Genomic DNA, 23,522 nt, shown 5'->3' with positions numbered 1-23,522 from the left:
AGGCTAATGGAATGTTAGCCTTTATAACTAGAGGGCTAGAATATAAAGCAGAGGAAGTTTTGCTACAGTTATAGAAAGCCGTGGTTAGACTACATCTGGAATACTGTGTCGAGTTTTGGGCATTGCACCTTAGAAAGGATATATTGGCCTTGGAGGAAGTGCAGTGCAGACTCACCAGAATGTTATCAGGGCTCCAAGGGTAATATTATGAGGAGAGCTTACATAAACTAGGTTTGTATTCTCTGGAATATAAAAGGTTAAGGGATGATTTGAATGAGGTTTTTAGGATTTTGAAAGTAATTGATAGGGTAGATAGAGAGAAACTTCTTCTGCTGGTGGGGAGGTGTCTAGGATAGGGGGGCATAACCTTAAAATAAGAGTCAGGCCATTCAGTAGAACAGTTAGGAAACTGCAAAGGGTGGTAGAAGTGTGGAACTCTCTCCCACAAACAGCAGTAGATGATAGCTCAATTAATAATTTTAAATCTGAGATGGACAAGATTTTTGTTAGCCAGGTGTATAAAAGGACATGGTGCCAAGGTAAGTGGATGGAGTTAAGATACATATCAGCCATGGCGGAACAGGCTTGAGGGACTGAATGGCCAACTTCTGTTCCTATATATGCACTGGAATGAAAATATTATTTTCTAACTATAAGAAGGAGAATAAAATACAGTGGACTTCCTACATACGCTCCAGTAATCACTGTGCCACATTAAGAAATTGTTAATCCTTTGCTTACTAACTTATACATGGCCATATAAGGGAATAGGTTTCAGATTATTAGAATCACAGTTAAACTGCCCTTCTGGCACGACAATGGAGGCAATGCAACTAAATCTGACCCTATTCACAGATGTGTACTATCCGGCAAGAGTATGGTCAGAAGTGATTCTTGCTCTCTCTAGGTCAGGAAAGCTAAAGCCAATTGTAGTATCTCTGTTGTCATGCTGGCTGACATTAGTTAACTCAGCCAAGACAAGAACCAAACTGAGAACCTATGGTCTATACAGCTCAGCTACACATTAGCTTTACCAAGTGAGCAATCAGCCTGTGTATAGAGCATAAAGCTTTACTGTAGGTCTATGAGAGTGGCCTTAAACAATTCACTGTCCAGGACCCATAAAAAGAGCTAGTGAGTACCTTTGCTCTTGACGATAAATAAACCTTCTGATTTTGGTGTTAAACCCAAACTGCAGTGCTGGTGCAAAGTGTGCAGTTGCTTTCTCTGTCTTCATCTTCATCTAGATTGGCAGCATTGACAGAGCGAGTGTCTTTATTCATCCCTGGTGAAGCTGACAGCCCCCATGAACTTTATTTAACATTATAATTTGCCAAACTAATTGCAGGAATTTATTCACTTAAGCCTTTGTAATTGTCCTTCCAAAAATATTTTGCTGATTAAAGTTGCGATTACAGACATTTTGTTTTATTTTTGATTTGAAACAAATTTTCAATTTTGGAATAAATTCTGGAAAATAAAAGAAAATCAGTAAACTAAGGATAAACTGTGAGCAGTAAGTTACAGCAGAACAACCCACAACCTGAGCAGATGTTTTCACAGAGCTAACGGTTTGTCATAAGATCTAAAATTTTCCAGTTACAACTACTGCCTGTCTGGATTGGATCTGACAGTTCGGTTTTGAGTGAACTGAACACAAAAAAAACCTGTTAAGATAAAAGTCCATTTTTATCATGTTTACTTCTCTGTCTCAAAATGTCGAGGCATCAATGAATGATTCATGTTATTGATTAATTATTTATGGTATTGATGTTTTCACTGAATTTTCACCATCAGCAAATCAATCCTCAATCTCACCCTGCCCCCAGTCTGTCCCTACTCCTGTTTATTTGCTTCTTGAAGACGGGAAAAAGTGGCACTGTTTTATCCTGTTCAAAGCAGGGCACAGGGATAGAGGCAGGAGAAAGCAGGCATTTAAAACGTGGCTCTGCGCGTTCCCCACAAAATACAGTCCAACTGCACATGTCCACACTTTGGAAAAAAAGATTTTCTTTGTCCATTTTTCATTTGTCCTAAATTGGCCCTTGGAAGAACGACCTAAGTGGAGTGCTCCCCCGTGTTTACGTCAAAATGTGGTCGCAGCACAGGCTCAGCTGTAAAATAGGTCCTGGTACATTGTGCAGATACAGAATGGCTGTGATAGTTTGGCCGATGCACATGCACAAAATATTATTATTTCACGACGATGATTTGTAATACACGTCTACATGCTGGCCTCGTGATGTCACTACAGGGTCAAGCTGTTGATGGAACCGCACAGTTACTGGGCTCAGAAAGAGAGTCCTGTGGGAGTCGGGAGGATGGGCTTTGCAGAATGTCAGTCATAAAAAATCTGATGAGTTTAGCTTTGCCAACGACAGCAGAACAAAATAAGGGCAGCTCAAAGTATCTGTCAGCTATCCAGGTGGGCGCGGGAAGGGACAGAATAGATGCAAGTATGCCAATTTTTAAAAACTGCCCAAAGCACCTTTAAGGATTATTATGGTCTACTGTCAGGCCAAGTGCCATTTGTTCAGACAACACCAATGAAACCACAAATGAGGCCATTATTTTCCCTGTTGTTAAAAGATTGATTTGGCTTCTTAACAACATGAATAAATTCTTCTTTTGGGCCTCCTTATCTCGAGAGACAATGGATACGCGCCTGGAGGTGGTCAGTGGTTTGTGAAGCAGTGCCTGGAGTGGCTATAAAGGCCAATTCTAGAGTGACAGGCTCTTCCACAGGTGCTGCAGAGAAATTTGTTTGTTGGGGCTGTTGCACAGTTGGCTCTCCCCTTGCGCCTCTGTCTTTTTTCCTGCCAACTACTAAGTCTCTTTGACTCGCCACAATTTAGCCCTGTCTTTATGGCTGCCCGCCAGCTCTGGCGAACGCTGGCAACTGACTCCCACGACTTGTGATCAATGTCACACGATTTCATGTCGCGTTTGCAGACGTCTTTATAGCGGAGACATGGGCGGCCGGTGGGTCTGATACCAGTGGCGAGCTCGCTGTACAATGTGTCTTTGGGGATCCTGCCATCTTCCATGCGGCTCACATGGCCAAGCCATCTCAAACGCCGCTGACTCAGTAGTGTGTATAAGATGGGGGTGTTGGCCGCTTCAAGGACTTCTGTGTTGGAGATATAGTCCTGCCACCTGATGCCAAGTATTCTCCGAAGGCAGCGAAGATGGAATGAATTGAGACGTCGCTCTTGGCTGACATACGTTGTCCAGGCCTCGCTGCCGTAGAGCATTAATAAATAATTTTTAAAAAATCATTATCCAATATTGTACTCTGGCTTTTCTACAGACTTGGACACTTTTGTGGGCAAGGGGAGGGAAACAAAAATTGGTACTGTGTAAAGAATCATTTTTACAATGCTGTTTAGTAGTTTCCAGTAATTTAAGCTGCTGCAACAAGACTGTGACTGCTTCATTTAAAATTAATTTGTGAGTGCAGAGTCAATAAGGCTGAATACGAGTGACATGCACCGGTGGTAAGCATCTTAAAGGGGCACTGTCTCCGTGGAAAAAAGTGCCTGACCAACTTTTCCTTATTTGTTTGTAAATACCTGAATTTAAATCACGTCAAAATCCATTATTTTATTAGCACGTAATAACAACCGGGTGACGAGTACAAATGGCTGCTCTGAATTTCACCCAGCATAAAAATAATTGCAAAACACTGATTCACGAAGCCAGCGTTCCTTTAATAGAAAAGGAGGAATCAAAGATTCCTTTAACGGGAAGATAGATAAAAACATGACAGAGAAAAGTATAGAAGGATATGTGGATAGGCTTAGATGTCATATGATGGAAGGACACTTGTGTGAATCATAAACATTGGCATGGACCAGTTGGACCAAATGGTCTGTGTTTTTGCTGTAAATTCTATGTAAAGATCGGTAACAGAGGGCGGAAGGAGCATGTGACCAAAGATACAAGGGTGCAAGTCAGCAACAGAATGATAATTGATAAAGGGAGGGGTCAACAGTGTCACTGAGGCAAGGAGGGAACACTCAAGATCAAGATTCACTGGGGTAGATTTTGGCTTTGTGTGATAATATAACAACAACTTGCATTTTTATGGTGCCTTTAACATAGTAAAACATTCGCTTCACAGGAGCATTATCCAACAGAATTTGACACTGAGCCATATAAGGAGATATGAGGGTTAAGGAAGTAGATTTTAAAGAGGTGGAGAGAAAAGTACAGAAGTAGGAAAGTTTAGGGAACCAACTCCAGAACTTAGGGCCTGAAGTCAAGGCCGCCAAACAAAACAGGTGATAGAAAATGACAATAAAAACAGAAAGTGCTGGAAATATTCAGCAGGTCTGGCAGCATCTGGGAAGAGAGAAACAGAGTTAACAACTGGAATTTTCATCCTCCCCCCCCCCGCCCTTCCTGGGAGCAGGCTGGAAGCGCCTATCCGCCCCCGCTGCTATTTTACCAGCAGCAGGGGAGGTTGAAAACAGCCCACCTGCCCCAGGCCAATTGAAGGCCTTAAGTGACCAATTAATTGCCACTTAAGGGCCTCCTCCCTCCGCTGGTATTCTACCAGCGGCGGCCGGAAACTTCAGCACCTGATGAAGCTGCCTGGTAATACCAGATGGCCTCTTGACTGACCAAGGGGGACCTCTCCTGTGCCCCAAAGAGGGACCCCAGCAGCACATGCCATCCCCGATGAAGCACCTCCCCCTGCCATCCTAAACAACTCCCACCCGCTCACCAGGGCCCAGCTGATTGACCCCAGCAAGGCCCGAAAACCCACTTACCTTTCTCAGGGCTGGCATCCACAATGCTGCTCCAGACTGGGTGCAGTCCCAGCAGTGGCCACTGCTCCAGGTGGCACTGCTGGGACTGAGGAGCTGCCAGCCTGCTGATTGGCCGGCAGCACTTGGAGGCGGGACCTCCTGCCTCAGAGGGGCGTAAGTCCCGCCTGAGGCCAATTAAGGGCCTGGGCCACACAAAATTGTTGTGTGGCTTCCAGGCCTGGTGGAGGTGGGCTCGCAACCAACTTTTTAGCAGGTGGGTGGGACCTCCGCTACCACGTAAAATTCCGGCCAATGTTTCAGGTCGATGACCTTTCACGAGAACCTTTCTTTAGAATTTGGCAGCCCATTTTCATCTCTCCTAGTTTTGATTGCCATTGAAGTCCAACAGGAGGGATGTAAATAAATCAGACCGATGATTCACTGTCACCCATATTAAACTATCATACAAGTCAAAATCTATCTCATTGAGTCTGAAGAGCTTTTACACAGTGATACAGTTTGGAGATGATTCAAGCTATTTGATCTCAAGTTAGAAATGGGCATATTTTGATGCATTTCAGTGAGTTTTAGTTAGCTACTTCATACATTGCAGAGAGAAACACTTCAGTATAAATCAGATTCACATCATCCTCCACCTCACTTATCATCCTCTGGTCACTGGATGTGAGTCATTTTCAGAGCTCAATACAAAGGACCTTCTCAGGTCTCTAGTACGTGGACAAGTGTTAACAGCATAAAATTCACATTGGGATTGTGAGTGACCGAATACATCTTGTACATTCATCACCTCTCTGTCCATCCAGCACATGAACGATCTTGAATCTTTATGTGTTATAACCATTTTGATAAAATAGGAGTTCATTTTATTCCAACACTTAGGCTGGAACAGCTGCTACTCCTTCCACACACATAAGAGAGTCATACCAACTATTCAGCATGGTAAAACATATTCAGAGTATTGCGAAACAGCTTTTGAAGAAATCTATAATTCACACTGTGCACAATCCCAACACACCTGTCCCCCTGCTTCCTGCCAGCAACAAGTGTAATGAACCCAGATCAATAATTAATGCAGGCACCAATCAAGCTGCTGACTCTTTCTGTATTTTTCCACCTCTTCTTCGCCAACAAATTTGATGGATGAAAAGTTTGGACAGATTCCTTTCCCTCTCACTGCCTCATGCTTTGTTCTCAGACACAGCAATAAACACATTTCATTCCCTTTCACTGCTGCCTCTTGTTGGCTTCTTCGCTGATTTTAGTTTGAAGGTAGATTCACACAGAAATGAAAGTAGAATATTCCAGCTGCCGATAAGATTGAATCTAGTGCTCACCTGGAGAGGCTCATGAGGAGCCTTATGTTTTAAAGCAAATGTTAACAGAACAGCAGGGTTCAAGGTTCAGTTGCTGAGCAGCAGATCTCAGCTGGGCAATTACAGCTAGTCGAAGCATCCCTGAGCTTAGGAGGGCGAAAGGATCCGACATCCCAGCCCTGATCCCTAGGCAGTGAAATGTACTTGTGTGTGGATGTCAGGATCAGATATCAGAACATTATCCCAGTAGGAATTTGGGAGAGAAGAGCTGAAATTGTGACTGGATAAGCAGCAGATTTAATACTTTCTAGATCCATATATAATTTATGGATGTCTTAGGTAAATTGGCCATTATAAATTGCCACTAGTATAGGTAAGTGGTAGGGAAATATAGGGACAGGTGGGATGTTTGGTAGGAATATGGGATTAGTGTAGGATTAGTATAAATGGGTGGTTGATGGTCGGCACAGACTCGGTGGGCCGAAGGGCCTGTTTCAGTGCCGTATCTCTAAACTAAACTAAACTAAACTATAAAAGTATTAGTGAAAGCTTATAGATTTCAGGTACCGATCCCATTGATTTGATGACACAATACACACCCTAGTCTAGTAAAAGCTGTTTATTCTAGTAGCTTAATGGATATTATTAAGAATATAACTTGTCACTAAAGCAATGCTTGTAATCTAAACCACACACAAATCTAGGCGAGGGTTTTATTTCCCTCCAAAAACATCAATCAACAGGCTTTTCTTTCTCCCTACATCCTCACTGTGATAGTTTGAAAGAAAGAACTTGCCTTTATTTAGAATGTAAGTCAAACGTGCTACTTTTGAAGAGCAGTGACTGTTTTGTCAGCAAAATCCTACTGTGCATACAGTAAAATCCCACAGACAGCAAATTAGATGACCAATTAACTTATTGATGTTGAGATTCATCACTAACTCATGCTTTGCAGGATCTCAAAACGGTGGAACTCCAACCTTGCTCAGTCTTTTCTTCCTTCTTTTAAAAGCAAACTTGGATTCATTGGCAGATGTAATTTAATGCAAAGAAGTGTAAAGTGATAGATTTTGGTACGAAGGAAGAGAGGAGACAATATAAAATAAACAATACAATTCTAAAGGGGCTGCAGGAGCAGAGGTGCCTGGGGGTATATCTGCACAAATCTTGTAAGGTGGCAGGGCAGGTTGAAAAAGCAGTTAATAAAGCATATGGGATCCGAAGCTTTATAAATAGGGGTATAGAGCACAAAATCAAGGAAGTTATGGTGAAGTTTTATAAAACACTGGTTCAGCCTCAACTGGAGTACTGTGTCCAATTCTGGGCATCACACTTTAGGAAGGATGTGAAGGCATTACAGAGGGTGCAGAAAAGATTTACAAGAATGGTTCCAGGGATGAGGGACTTCAGTTACGTGGATAGACTGGCAAAGCTGGGGCTGTTCTCCTTAGAGAAGAGAAGGTTGAGAAGTGTTCAAAATCATGAGGCGTCTGGACAGAGTAGATAGAGAGAAACTATTCCCATTGGTGGAAGGGTCGAAATCCAGAGGACACCGAGTTACGGTGATTGGCAAAAGGCAACATGAGGAAAAGATTTTTATGCAGCGAATGGTTAGAAACTGGAAGGTACTGCCTGAGAGTGTGGTGGAGGCAGATTCAATCATGGCTTTCAAAAGGGAATTGGATAAGTATCTGAACAGAAACATTTTGCAGGGCTACCAGGAAGAGGCGAGGGAGTGGGACTAGCTGAGTTGCTGTTGCAGAGAGCCAGCACGGACATGATGGGCTGAATGGCCTCCTTCTGTGCTGTAACTGTTCTATGATTCCAATTAATCACTATTTCCTGATTTACTTCATCTCCTTTTAACCTTGATGGTGTGCAATGTCCTTTCAATTAAGTTTCTCAACTTAAAAAATGATGTAGTCAGTGGTATAAAAATCATCTGCAAATTCTCAATCTGTTTTGGGTTAAAAGGCTGGTTAAATAAGACACCAGGCTTGGTCAGCACCTGGGCAAGGACTGAAGCATGATCATCACTGCACACGTGATAATGGTCGGCAATTCATTTTTACAAGCATCCTTAGTCTTTCCCCACTCTGTGCTGATCCTCTCCAGGAATCGGGATAATAGCCACTGGTCTTTTCTAAAGCTACACACTGCATAACCCTTCACTTACTCAACTCTCTCCTTCTCTTGCTCAGGGAAATCACTTCCATCTAACGTGATCTGGGAGTGCCTTCCCCCTCAATGTCTTTCATTTTCTCTCTTCTCCTGTTGGTGATAACTCTTGCTACAGTACAGGTCCATGGTCACTAGCTGTCTCCCTGTATATCTTCCAGGTGGTTATTCTCCAGGTGTGAACTTCGTCAGTGCCAACAGACTATTCATTAATGTAGGCCTCACACTCAGCCCCATCCTGCTCTCACCCAAAGTCTGCATTTGTATTTTCCAACAGGAGCCGTTAGCAAACAGGAACTCGGACTAACTTTTTTCTCTCTTCCTGATGGATACTGAGGCCAACTGTAACATCCATCTTTTACCACAGCTGACCTGAAATAACTCAGTACAAACTGGGAATCAAATCTGGGACCTTCAGCAAGACACCACAGGGTGCAATGGGAGAGACAACATGTGAACCATAGAAACCAAAAGGTCTCGGCATTAACACCCAATTTGCACTGAGTTAGCAAATGTAAATGAAAAGAAAATCCATTTCTTGCCACTAACATCACAAATCCCCTCGATAAGTACGACATTCCCAATGCGCTGAAAAAGAAAAGCCTTTGCTTACCCAATGACATACATGTCAATTCTTCCATCAACCGAATTTAGGCCCAAAAGGGATGTGACATCATCAGGTGGAACAGCAGTGCCAACATTCCATGTGACTATTTGCATGCTGTCAAAATTTGAAATAAGTTTTAAAATGAGAAACAGAACATTGAAGAAGCAGAACATGTTGAACAAGCACAGGTCTAGTTATTTTTCATCATGTTGCTGAACAAGTGGGATAGGAGCCTATAGGTACAGACTGAGAGAATCAAATACTCTCAGATATATAAAAGCAAAATACTGCAGATGTTGGAAATCTGAAATAAAAACAAAAAAATTCTGGAAATAGTCAGCAGGTCTGGCAGCATCTGTGTAGAGAGAAGCAGTTCTAATGAAAGGTCACTGACCTGAAACGTTAACTCTGCTTGGTCTGACAGCCGGCACAAACATGATGGGCCGAAGGGCCTGTTTCCATGCTGTATAACTCTATGACTCTATGACTTTAATAAAAAGACTTTCTAAATAAAATGTATTATAGTAAACGGGACAGACATTTGGAACAAGGAGATACACTATTAAAACCCTTCATAATTTAAAAAACCTCCATTAAATCTCCTCTTAGCCTTCTCTGCTCAACTGAAGATGATTCCAGTATCTCAACTCTCTCTTCATAATGACAGTTTCCCATTCCTGGTCTTATCCTGGTGAATCTACCTGTTCAAAATGGCCGTCCTATTTAATATGTTTTAGTTAGAAAGTTCTCATTTTCATTAAAGAAAGTTACTTTATTTGCAACTTCTCATTTAAGAATATCCAGAACAAAATGAGAAATAATCAGGTTATGCAGTAGAATGTAACTTTCCTCAGAATAATGTCAGCACTTTACATTCATCCCGCTCAGCTCGATAAAGTGTGCTGGGAACTGATGAGTCTCAATGTCAATTGTATATTAATTGAGTGTTTAATTGTATTCAGATGGTGGGCATTAACTGAGGATTCACTTGTGCTCCTATGTATAGGAGCAGACTGAAACTGTTGTGGTTGGGTTTCGAGGTGCATGCTTATAATGTGTGTCCCTGCAAATAAAAACTTGCAAATGTGTAAAGACTGGGCTCCAGTTCTATCTTTCACCGTCTGGCTAACTTAACTGTAACACTTGCCTGAGTTAGGATGTCAAAATGGCAGTGAGGGCACTATAATTAATTGGTCTTAGCTTTCCCAACTAGGGTTGGTTAGGGTTCTGATTGCTGCTTCTTAACTTATACTAGAAAATGTATGACTGGATATCGGAAGAGAACATTGGCTTGTGATGGTTTCCATGGTAAAATAACCTGCCAATATTTACTCCCTGGAATCACATTAAAAAGGGCCTTTTACAACAGTGACCAAACTAAAGCACTTTGAGATGTTCTGAGGTTGTGAAAGGTGCTATATGAATGCAAGACTTTCTTTCAATTTGGGTGAGGTACAGGAGGGTTCTCCTAGGAGCATGGAACCATACCGTGACATGAGTCACCATCTTTGAGAAACAAGGGGCAAAAAGTCTCAGATGGAGAGTCATTACCAGGGCAGAGTCATACCTTCACTGGTGGAAACCTAGCTGCTGAAATCTTGTCCACAGGAGGTAATAACCCCACCACTGAGACCAGTACAAAAAAAAAGGGTGGAATAATCAACATTCTAAAAGCTCGATACAAAGAAAAAAGATGTACAAAAGGTAGTTGTTAATTTACCACTGAAGAACCAACAAGTTGTAACCTGCAGCCGTTATGTTTGGAATTCCTCTAGTGGCTGAGAGATTGGATTAAACAAGTTCAGGAGAAATTACAATGTAATATAACCCACTGACTCCTCAGGCAAACTACATTCCCGCCCAAACATCTAGCGGATCATTCTCTCTTATTTATCCTATAATCACCTCTCAGTGGAGCCAATCAATGTAATTTCATTCTCACAGTTGTTTCCGGACTCTGTATTTCATATAAAAGGAACTTATCGAGTAGAAGGCTACAGTTCAGATGACGTTAGTAAATTCTCTCAAGCTGTTCTCAAGCTGCCACTGCCTCCTCCTCCTCCTCCTCAATTAGCTCTTTTTCTGCACTGGAGCTGTTGGAACTCCTCACAGGATTAAAAACAGATGGAAGGTCATCCATGGGGCCGTTGTCCCATTTTGGAAGAACCAATGATATCACTGGGACTTGTAAAGCTGAAGGCACAGACAAGGAAATCTAGCAGCTGAGCAAGCCTTGTGATGACTCAAATACAATAACTACAGTACATGTTGCACTGACATGCAGTTCACTTCTTGTTAAACAATCAGTGCTGTACGTCTCTCCATAGCCCCTTCCTGGAGCCAAGAGTTGGCCATTTTCTCATTCATTCCAGGTGACCAGTAATTAATAGTAGCTACCATTTCCCTTACTAGATGGGTATCATTGACATTCAGATTACATTACTGCTAGTTTAGTTATTTAAAGATTGGAAATAATTATTAACAATGCAGTTCAACAGCTCTAACCCCTTCTTTGTACTGGAACACACAGCTCATTATACATCAAGGGAACTCAGTTTGCATAATTTTTGCTTTTCAGATATGATCTCATAGCATCAGAGGTTGGATAATTTGAATCCGGTTAGTTCAACATGTAACTGAAGGTAATGTTCCAACAAGTGCAGCTCAGCTTTTCTCCTCCATTCCTCTCCTGAAGACGCTGACCTTTGTTGAAGTAGAGCTCTACTTTTCTGGCCAACCCACAGTACTTTAGCCAAATTGCATTCCTCATATGAGAGCTTAGACTGCGAGTGTCAGAAAGCTTTTCAACAACTGGGGCCACCACAGCCACATCCACTCCTCTCTTCACTTCATGCCAACAGATGTATACTTTTCAGCAGGATAGCTTTTAGTGTCAGGTGACATAAGAGCATAAGAAATAGGAGCAGGATCCAGCCCTTCGAGTCTGTTCTGCCATTCAATACGATCATGGCTGATTTTTTTTACCTCAACTCCATCTTCCTGCACTATCCCCATATCCCTTAATCCCTTTAGAACCCAAAAATCTATCAATCTCTGTCTTGAATGACTGAGCATGCACAATTCCCTGGGTTAGAGAATTCCAAAGATTCACAACCCTTTGAGTGAAGAAATTCTTCCTCATCTCAGTGCTAAATAGCTGACCCCTTATTCTGAGACTGTGACCCCTAGTTTTAGACTTCCCAGCCAGTGAAAACATCTTCCCAGCATCTACCCTGCCAAACCTTTTAAGAATGTGATATGTTTCAATTAGATTACTTCTCATTCTTCTAAATTCTAGGGAATGTGGGCCTAGTCTACTCAATCCCTCCTTATAGGACAATCCTTTCATCCTAGGAAGCAATCTAGTGAATGTTCATTTTACTCCCACCAAGGTAAGTATATCCTTCCATAGGTAAGGAGACCAAAACTGTACACAGAACTCCGGGTGTGGTCTCACCAAGGCCCTCTATAATTACAGTATGACTTTCTCACTCTTATACTCCAACCCTTCTGTAATAAAGGCTAACATATCATTTGCTTTCCTAATTGCTTGCTGTTCCTAACTTTCTGTGATCTGTGTGCAAGAGCAACCAGATCTCTCTGAAAAACAACATATCCCAGTTTCTCACCATTTAAAAAATAATCTGTTTTTCTATTTTCCTTCCAAAATGGATAACTTCAGACTTCCCCAAATTTTATTCCGTCTACCATATTCGTGCCCACTCACTTTATCTGTCCGTATCTCTTTGCAGCCTCTTTGCTTCGTCCTCACAGCTTACTTTCCCACCTAGCTTTGTATTGTCAGCAAACTTGGATACATTACTCTAGGTCGCCTCATCTAGGGCATTGATATAGATTGTAAATAGCTGAGGCCCAAGCACTGATCCTTGCAGTACCTTGCTAATTACAGCCTGCCAACCTGAAAATCACTCATTTATTCCTACTGTTTTCTGTCCATTAACCAATCCTCAATCCATGTTAGTATATTAATGACAATCCCATGAGCCCTTATCTTGTGTAACAACCTCTTGCATGGCACCTGATCGAATGTTTTTGAAAATCCAAATGAACTACATCCACTGGTTCCCCCTTATTTACCCTCTTAGTTACACCCTCAAAAAACTCTAACCAGTTGGTCAAACACAATTTCATATATCTGCTTTGAATTTGCCAATTCATATTATGTTTCTCTATGTGTTCCATTACCACATCCCTACTAATAGATTCGGACATTTTTCCCACTGCTGATGTCAATCTAAGAGACCTATAGGTCCCTGTTTTCTCTCTTCCTCCTTTCTTGAATAGCAGGGTCAAATTTCTTATCTTCCAGTCCATGGAGACTGATCTAGAATCTGGAGAATTCGTGAAGATGAAAACCAATTCATGCAATAACTCTGTAGTTGTCTCTTTTAAAACTCTAGGATACAGGCCATCAGCTCCAGGGATTTGTTGACTTTAAGTCCCATTAATCTATCCAATACTATTTCATTATTATTAATAATAACCCCAAGTTCCTCATTTTTGCTATTCTCTTGGTTTGTCACTATTCCAGAATATTTATGTCTTCTACACTGAAGTCAGTAGATACCAAGTATTCATTTAATGTCTCTGCCAATTCCTTATTTCCCATTATAATTTCTCCTGTTTCTGCCACTAAGCGACCCATGTTTACTTTTGTTAATCTCTTCCCTTTTACGTACCCATATAAGCTTTTACAATCTGTTTTCATGTCTCTTGCTAGTTTACTCTCATACTCTTTTTTCTTTATCAATTTCTTGGTGATCCTTTGCTGAATTCTAAAATCCTCCCAATCCTCAGGCATTTTTGGTAACATTATAAGTCTCTTCCTTTAAGCTAACACTATCAGTGTAGAAGACATAAATATTCTGGAATAGTAACAAACCAAATTCTCTTATTAGCCATGGTCGGACCACTTTTCCCATGGGGTTTTTATTCTTTAAGGGAATGTATATTCATTGGAAATCTATAATAATATGCAGTTTTTGTCCATCCAGACTTTTCTGATTGGCCAGTTTAAGGGATGCACCTGTTGGTTTAGGACCTTCCCCCTTTCTTCTATAAAATGGATCAAAAATTGTTACATTCAGTAGACTTGGTAACTTAATGTTGCAATAAAAGGCTGCAATAAGGGGTGCATTTGTTGATGGGTTTATTTGATGGGTGGTCCCCGGGTTTAGTTTTCGGTGCCATTTTCAGCTGGGACAGAGGTGAGTAGTGGATATTGAAAATTTTAGCAGGATAAAATGCATGACAAATTTGTAAAAACATTGCTTCAACAAAAAGGTTACTAACTGCCATTTTTTAAAAACCCAATTCCATTTATTCCATTAAATTAAATTTTGAGATATAAGCGGGCATTTAGTTCTTGGCGCAATTTTCAACTGGGACAGAGGTGAGTAGTAGAAATGAAATCTTTTTTAAGCGGGATGAGATGTGTGACAAATTTGTAAAAATGTTGTTTCGGGAAAGTGTTTGCTGACTGCGAGAAAAAAAACAGCGGAAGGTAAGCTTCCTGGAGTATGGTCAGGGGAGGTATCAACTCTCTCTCGTCGGGATACAGTCAAGCAAGGTGCCAACTCTTTCTCTCTGGATAGGGTCAGGCGAGGTGCCAACTCTCTCTCTCCCTGAGGTATGGTCAGGCGAGGTGTCAACTCTCTCTCCCTGAGGTATGGTCAGGCGAGGTGTCAACTCTCTCTCCTTGAGGTATGGTCAGTTGAGGTGCCAACTCTCTCTCCTGGGATATGGTCAGGTGAGGTGCCAACTCTTTCTCCCCAGGGTACGGTCAAGCCAGGTGCCCACTCTCTCTCTCTCTGTGGTACAATCAGGCCGGGTGACCACGCTCCCTCTCTCCAGGGTACAGTGCCAGCCACCACAGCCCAGCCTGATTCAGACTCTCTCTCTGGGGTCCAAACACAGTCACTTTCTGTTGGAGCGTCTTGTAGTCTAATTGAGATCGCTGTACACAGCGTACAGCAGGAAGTACACCACTGCCCTTCGATATGCTTCTATCCATTGGGAAGCTTTGATCTACTATTGATGAAATACATTTCAAAGAATGATTATCACTTAAATTGAGTGCCAATACAATGGCCTTACGCAGAAAATCTGATTATAAGAAAAAGGCAAATGAGTTTGAAGAGATGCACACCAAGGCTCGTGGGACACGCTTAATTTTCGGCACCATTTTCAACTGGGACGGTGGTGAGTAGAATTTCTTTTAGCAGGATGAGATGCATCGGAGCGGGGTATTCCACGGGACAGTATGGGAGCAGGGAGGGAGAAGGCATGGGAGGGGAGGGAGGAGATGGCACGGGAGAGGAGAGGGGAGGGGGGAGATGGCATGGGAGGGGGTAAGAAGTATTATTGCAATAAAGACACTAATTTCACTGCAAACATTTTTCAGGTCTTTGTTAGTTATGACTTAATTATTTACATGTTTGCCATTGCTTATCTACCGTCATATCTTTTAATATAGTTTCAGACCAGGAAGGTTGATGCCTGATCTGTGCTAGTGTAGCTGATCCCAGCTGGACCACAGTGAGGCCACCACAATTGGTGTCTGTGTCCTTGAGCTGCGGAGACAACAATCAGGAGCTTTCTCCTTCTGATCACTATCCAGGGACCATGCTGGGGAGAGCAGGTATCAGCACATTAATAAGGTTGTGAAATAAGTTACTAGGGGAGGCCAGTGAAGCAGAGATTGAAGTGTGAATCGGTCAATGAGACAAATAAAGCCAGTTCACAAAGAAGTATAACCCATTAAGTCCTCAGCCCCACTGCATTACTTCCCAGTCACTTGGCAGTTCATTCTGGTACTTATCCTATAATCACCCCTCATGGTGTCAACCAATATAATTTAATTTATACAGTTGTTTCAGGACACAGCACATTATATAAAAGGAACCCATCACGTGGGGGTCTAGAAGTCAGATGACGTCAGTAAATTCTCTCAAGCTGCATCTCGCGAGATTATTCTGAGCAAGAGAAATCAATAAGCCCAGCTTCTTCCGGAAAGATCATACAGTCCCCTCCAGTGCTGCACTCAATTGCTTCCCAAATAATTCAGAAGTTTTTGACTCCTCTGATCTACCTGGAGCTTCATTCAGACCTCTGACACTCACAGGACATCCTGAAGCGTTTTACAGCAAAGGAAATATTTTTGAAATATAGTCACTGTAATGGAAGAAATACAGCAGCCAATTAGCTCACAGCAAACTCCCACAAACAGCAATGTGATAATGACCAGATAATCTGTTTTTGTGATGTTAATTGAGGGACAAATATTGACAAGGACACTGAGGATAACTCCCCTGCTCTTCTTCAAAATGGTATCAATCGATCTTTTACACCCACCTCAGAGAGCAGACAGGGCCCAGTTTAACATTTCATCTGAAAGATAGCACTTCACACAGCACTCCCTCAGTACTGCACTGGAGTATCAGCCTTGACTTGTGTGGTTAAATCCTGGAGTGGGACTGGAACGCACAATCTTCAGACTCAGAGGCAAGCGTGTTAACAACTGAGCCACAGCTGACAAACAGGCAAGCAGAAATTCAGAGCTTAAGGTCTAGGCAGCTGAAGGCACAACAGCCAATGACAAGGCCAGGTGAACAGTGGTGCCTGTGTGCACTTCGGAACGGCAGTTAGTTCAAAACTATGATTGCAGTTTTCATTTTCTGGCTGAGGACCACCCTGAAGGGGTACTCAATCACACTGCAGGCTTGTATGAATGGACTGTAGGGGAAAAACCACCTCCTGATGTGGTAAGCTGTACCACTGAAGCATTAGCACTGCTTTTTTATATTATAGATGTGCTACAGGTCATGACACTATCTCACCATAAAGCTAAGTGCAAAGTGCCAACTCTATAGCCTTGAGCACAGATTTTCTGCTGAACACTGCAGCACCTGGATGACAGGTGCTACCCTCAAGCTACAGTTTTGGTTTCACCAGGAAACAAAGGGCTAAATAGACGCCTACTAATGACGGGATACTGAAGTGCCTCCTTCATGCATGCCTGAACTACACAATGAGTAAACCATTAGCCAGACAGTATACATGGACAGCAGCAGCACACAACTCCCATCTAATCAGACCCAATTCCAGGAGCAAGCAAATGCGGGTAAACCTGTTTAAACTTGAGCCAGTCCTCGGCCAAAAGAAATCTGGGTGAGAAATATGAACCACAGCTGATCCCAGGCCCAAGGTCTGAAAGCAGCAACCGTCTGCCTCCTTCTGCTCAGCATTCTGTTATTGATTCAGCTGCAGCTTCCTCTGTCCTTTATCATTAGACACAGTGAGACTATTCTTAGCTTCTAGCTTATCGTTCAGTCTCCTCCCTGACTACAGGTGTTCATTTCTGAAAAGGGCTGTCACAGATGCTCTGTCCCCCTGTTACACTGGGATGCTCCATTATTGACACAGTGCAATGTCAGATAGTATTTAAATTATTTATTACGTGAAATCCTCCTTTATCACAAACAGTGACAGCACGATGGGGTAGCTCAAAGTTAACTGACAATTCTGGAAGCAGGTCAAATTTTAAAACCACCGCAATGCTAAAAGCTTTTCCCCTCTTCATCTGGAACCTCTGATTCTTGATGCAGCACAGTGTCCTAACACCAACAACCGTCTGATAGTCCACCCAAAAGGCCATTCCTCATCTATGAGACCAGGCAATGAAAGTTAGTGGGCTACTCCACTGTGGAAGGCGTCAAAGGCAAGCCTGATTTCCTCTTCATATAAGTAACTGTGGAATTACAAACACAGGCTTCATTGTAGATGAGCTGGTTAAGGCAGCAATTAGCTAAGCCATACATAACAGAGACATCCTAGGTTTGATCTATGGTCTGTTGAATAAGCTGGTCCTAGCTTGGGTGGACTATCAGAGGGTTGTTGGTAACATTGAGCAGGTCAGGCAGCATCTGTGGAGAAAGAAACAGAGTTAATGCTTCAGATCGATGTCCTCCGTGAGAATGCTCATGCTGTTGCTCTCTCTATGGATGCTGTCTGACCCATTAAGTATTTCCAGCATTTTCTGTTTCTATTTCAGATTTCCAGTGTCTGCAGTATTTTGTACAGAGTTGTTGGTGGTAAGAGTCTGTACCCCAGCAAGAATCAAAATTAGAATCAGAAAGAAAAAAAACTTGCATTTATGTAGCAGCTTATCATGCCCGAGAAAGTGTTCTACAACCAATGAATTACTTTTTGAAGTGCAGTCACCATTGTTACATCAGTAAATATGACACCCAACGTGCACACAGCAAGGTCTCATAAATAGCAAATGAACGAACGATACGGCAATTTGTCTTTTTTGTTAAGGAAAGAATGCTAGTCAGAACAGCAGGAGAACTCACTACTCTTCTCTGCATAGAATCATGGAATCTTTTATGTTTCCCTGAAAAGGCAGATGGTGACTTGACTTAACATCAAACCTGAAAGACGGCACATTATCACTGCAGGAGTCCCGCTGTACTGCACTGAAATGTCAGCCTAGACTATGTGCTCAAGTCTTGGAATACAGTTTAGGACCCACAATTATCTTAATCAAAGTTGAGAATACTACTAACAAAGTTAAACTGACACACATAAAGATACACTCAACAGATTCAGGTCAAACAGGATATTGCCGTTGATGACTCCAGCATTGATCAAAGTGCTCACAGAACCATGTTCAGTCAGTGTCCTCCCACGTTCTACCCTCCGTAAACTTGAGGTCATCCAAAACTCTGCTGCCCATGTCTTAACTCGCACCAAGTCCTGTTCGCCCAACACCCCTGCGCTCGCTGACCTACACTGGCTCTCCGTCACGCAATGTCTTCATTTTAAAATTCTCATCCTTGTTTTCAAATCCCTCCATGACCTCACCCCCTTCCTATCTCTGTAATCTCTTCCAGCCCCACAACCCTCCAAAATATCTGTGCTCCTCTAATCCTGGCCTCTTGTGCATCCCTGATCTTAATCGCTCCACCATTGGTGACCGTGCCTTCAGCTGCCTCGGCCCGAAGCTCTGGAATTCCCTTCGTACAGCTCTCCGCCTCTTCACCTCACTTTCCTCCTTTAAGACACTCCTTAAAACCTACCTCTTTGACCAAGCTTTTGCTCATCTCCTTATGTGGCTTGGTGTCATATTTTGTTTATAATGCCTCTGTGAAGCACCTTGAGATGTTTTATTATGTTAAAGCTTCTATATAAATATAGGTTGTTGCTGTGAAAAAGCAATCACACACCATCGATACGTGTCCAGGGCACGTTCTCAGCTGACACTTTGTTTATACTCTCCCGACAGCTGAGATTTATTACTTTCCATAACAACAGGAGAAGAAATATAGATTTTTTTTAAAAATCAGCATCAGCAAGTTTAAAGGAAAAGTCCAATGACAGACACATAACAACCTGATTCATGAGAATTTATCGTAAAGATTTTAAAGCCTCAGAAATGCCAGTCGGCTACTCTGCTTATACATTTACACAGGCATACTTCAGAATTACTTTTACCCAAAAGTCATTTTTTGAATTAAACATCAGAAGAAGATTTTATTTTAGATTCACTTTCAAGGTTATGCCTCTGTTAGGACCTGATTCTAGAACATTCCCCTTGGATCACTATCCTACCAATTAGGCCATGCATTTGCTAACTCCAGTGTCATCACTGCTTGACCCAATTCTGTCTGTCCCATATCAAAAAGTTTTAGTTCTGAGGACACTGGATTCGTGAGGCAACCCAACAGGTTCATTCTATTCTCCTCCTTGCTTCACAAAATTTTGCACACTCAGTGGGGGCAATGTTAACTTTTAGCGCTAGCTTAACTGGTTCAATATCAGATCGCCTGCCCATATATCCCTCTCCTGATTTTTGGTTCTGGAAACAAATATTGGAAGATGTGGGTAATGGGCAGGTGATCCGACATCAATTTATTTAATACCCAGCAACAGAAACGTAACAGAAACAGCCATATAAATACTGTGGCTACAAAACCAGATCAGGGGTCTTTCCACCATCTAAAAGGTACATGTCAGGAGTGTGATGGAATACTCTCCACTTGCCTGGCTGTGTGCAGCTCCAACAACACCCAAGAAGCTCGACACCATCCAGGGCAAAGCAGCCCACTTGATCAACATCACCATCCATCACCTGAAACATTTGCTCCCTCCATCACCGATGCACAGTGGCAGCAGTGTGTACCATCTACAAAGTGCACTGCAGCAAATCACTAAGGCTTCTTCAGCAGAACCTCCCAAAATCGTGGTCTCTACCATATAGAAAAACAAGGGCAGCAGGCACATGGGAACATCACCACCTCCAAGTTCCTTACACTACAACATGACTTCGGAATATATCACTGTTCTTTCATCGATACTGAGTCAAAATTGTGGAACTCCCTGCCTAACAGCACTGTTGGTGTACCGACATCACACAGACTGCAGCGATTTAAGGCGGCAGCTCACCAACACCTTCTCAAGGGCAATTAGGGATGGGCAATAAATGCTATCCTTGCCAGTGACTCTGAAATCTCATTAATGAATAAAAAATCAATACTGCCAAGAGTTTAAATTAAGTTGTTGAAGAATGGAGACAAGCTCGGGATCAGCTAGGGCAGAGTGAAACATAAAACTGATGAGTGAGTCTGAAAGCAAAAGCTGTGGGTAGTCTGATATGTTTTAAAGGGATTTATATTGCCAGAGTAACAGTGATTGATAAAAAGTAGTGCAACTGGATACAGAAAATATATGTATTTTTAAATCACCTACTATTTCTGATGTTTCAATGTGGAAGTGTAGCCACTGCAAGACTGACTGTAAGCGTAGCCAGTGTGGTAATAAGTGTAAGTGTAGCCAGTGTGGTAATAAGTGTAAGTGTAGCCAGTGTGGTACTGAGTGTAAGTACAGTCAGTGTGGTAATGAGTGTAAGTACAGTCAGTGTGGTAATGAGTGAAAGTGCAGTCAGTGTGGTACTGAGTGTAAGTGCAGTCAGTGTGGTAATTAGTGTAAGTGGAGCCAGTGTGGTAATGAGTGTAAGTGCAGTCAGTGTGGCACTGAGTGTAAGTGCAGTCAGTGTGGTAATTAGTGTAAGTGTAGCCAGTGTGGTACTGAGTGTAAGTGCATCAGTGTGGTAATTAGTGTAAGTGTAGCCAGTGTGGTAATGAGAGTAGGTGCAGTCAGTGTGGTAATTAGTGTAAGTGTAGCCAGTGTGGTACTGAGTGTAACTGCATCAGTGTGGTAATGAGTGGAAGTGCAGTCAGTGTGGTACTGAGTGTAACTGCATCAGTGTGGTAATGACTGTAAGTGTAGCCAGTGTGGTACTGAGTGTAAGTGCAGTCAGTGTGGTAATGAGTGTAAGTGTAGCCAGTGTGGTAATGAGTGTAAGTGCAGTCAGTGTGGTACTGAGTGTAACTGCATCAGTGTGGTACTGAGTGTAAGTGCAGTCAGTGTGGTAATGAGTGTAAGTGCAGCCAGTGTGGTAATGAGTGTAAGTGCAGTCAGTGTGGTAATGAGAGTAGGTGCAGTCAGTGTGGTACTGAGTGGAAGTGCAGTCAGTGTGGTAATTAGTGTAAGTGTAGCCAGTGTGGTAATAAGTGTAAGTGCAGTCAGTGTGGTAATGAGTGTAAGTGCATCAGTGTGGTAATTAGTGTAAGTGTAGCAAGTGTGGTAATGAGTGTAAGTGTAGCCAGTGTGGTAATGAGTGTAAGTGCAGTCAGTGTGGTAATGAGTGCAAGTGCAGTCAGTGTGATAATGAGTGTAAGTGTAGCCAGTGTGGTACTGAGTGTAAGTGCATCAGTGTGGTAATTAGTGTAAGTGTAGCCAGTGTGGTAATGAGTGTAAGTGCAGTCAGTGTGGTTCTGAGTGTAAGTGCAGTCAGTGTGGTAATGAGTGTAAGTGCAGTCAGTGTGGTACTGAGTGTAAGTGCAGTCAGTGTGGTAATTAGTGTAAGATAAGCCAGTGTGGTAATGAGTGTAAGTGCAGTCAGTGTGGTACTGAGTGTAAGTGCAGTCAGTGTGGTAATTAGTGTAAGTGCAGTCAGTGTGGTACTGAGTGTAAGTGCAGTCAGTGTGGTGCTGAGTGTAAATGCAGTCTGTGTGGTACTGAGTGTAAGTGCAGTCAGTGTGGTAATTAGTGTAAGTGTAGCCAGTGTGGTAATGAGTGTAAGTGCAGTCAATGTGGTACTGAGTGTAAGTGCAGTCAGTGTGGGAATTAGTGTAAGTGTAGCCAGTGTGGTAATGAGTGTAAGTGCAGTCAGTGTGGTACTGAGTGTAAGTGCAGTCAGTGTGGTAATTAGTGTAAGTGTAGCCAGTGTGGTAATGAGTGTAAGTGCAGTCAGTGTGGTACTGAGTGTTAGTGTAGCAGTGTGGTACTGTGTGTAAGTGCAGTCAGTGTGGTAATTAGTGTAAGTGTAGCCAGTGTGGTACTGAGTGTAAGTGCAGTCAGTGTGGTACTGAGTGTTAGTGTAGCAGTGTGGTACTGTGTGTAAGTGCTGTCAGTGTGGTAATTAGTGTAAGTGCAGTCAGTGTGGTACAGAGTGTAAGTGCAGTCAGTGTGGTACTGAGTGTAAATGCAGTCAGTGTGGTAATTAGTGTAAGTGTAGCCAGTGTGGTAATGAGTGTAAGTGCAGTCAATGTGGTACTGAGTGTAAGTGCAGTCAGTGTGGGAATTAGTGTAAGTGTAGCCAGTGTGGTAATGAGTGTAAGTGCAGTCAGTGTGGTACTGAGTGTAAGTGCAGTCAGTGTGGTAATTAGTGTAAGTGTAGCCAGTGTGGTAATGAGTGTAAGTGCAGTCAGTGTGGTACTGAGTGTTGTACTGTGTGTAAGTGCAGTCAGTGTGGTAATTAGTGTAAGTGTAGCCAGTGTGGTACTGAGTGTAAGTGTAGCAGTGTGCTAATTAGTGTAAGTGTAGCCAGTGTGGTACTGAGTGTTAGTGTAGCAGTGTGGTACTGTGTGTAAGTGCTGTCAGTGTGGTAATTAGTGTAAGTGCAGTCAGTGTGGTACTGAGTGTAAATGCAGTAAGTGTGGTAATTAGTGTAAGTGTAGCCAGTGTGGTAATAAGTGTAAGTGTAGCCAGTGTGGTAATGAGTGCAAGTGTAGCCAGTGTGGTAATAAGTGTAAGTGTAGCCAGTGTGGTAATATGTGTAAGTGTAGCCAGTGTGGGAATGAGTGTAAGTGCAGTCAGTGTGGAAGTGAGTGTAAGTGCAGTCAGTGCGGTGCTGAGTGTAAATGCAGTCAGTGTGGTAATTAGTGTAAGTGTAGCCAGTGTGGTACTGAGTGTAAGTGCATCAGTGTGGTAATTAGTGTAAGTGTAGCCAGTGTGGTAATGAGAGTAGGTGCAGTCAGTGTGGTACTGAGTGTAAGTGCAGTCAGTGTGGTAATGAGTGTAAGTGCAGCCAGTGTGGTACTGAGTGTAACTGCATCAGTGTCGTAATTAGTGTAAGTGTAGCCAGTGTGGTAATGAGTGTAAGTGCAGTCAGTGTGGTAATGAGTGTAAGTGTAGCCAGTGTGGTAATGAGTGTAAGTGTAGCCAATGTGGTACTGAGTGTAAGTGCATCAGTGTGGTAATTAGTGTAAGTGTAGCCAGTGTGGTAATGAGTGTAAGTGCAGTCAGTGTGGTAATGAGTGTAAGTGCATCAGTGTGGTAATT

At 42.5% G+C, this 23,522-nt stretch overlaps 1 protein-coding gene across 2 annotated transcripts in view; it reads right to left on the bottom strand.

Annotated features, from left to right (window-relative positions):
* inpp5jb (inositol polyphosphate-5-phosphatase Jb) overlaps positions 1-23,522 on the bottom strand; it is a 112,891-nt gene that overhangs the window by 68,221 nt on the left and 21,148 nt on the right. For both annotated transcript variants that reach the window (XM_068054830.1, XM_068054831.1), the window contains exon 3: positions 8,880-8,987. In XM_068054830.1, coding sequence (XP_067910931.1) covers positions 8,880-8,987 — 108 coding nt within the window. The remainder of the gene's footprint in view (positions 1-8,879; positions 8,988-23,522) is intronic.

The sequence above is a fragment of the Heterodontus francisci genome, chromosome 23 (assembly GCF_036365525.1).
Source record: "Heterodontus francisci isolate sHetFra1 chromosome 23, sHetFra1.hap1, whole genome shotgun sequence".
NCBI lineage: Eukaryota > Metazoa > Chordata > Chondrichthyes > Heterodontiformes > Heterodontidae > Heterodontus > Heterodontus francisci.
Note: the sequence above shows the minus strand (reverse complement) of the source record. Positions and strands in the feature narration are given on the sequence as shown.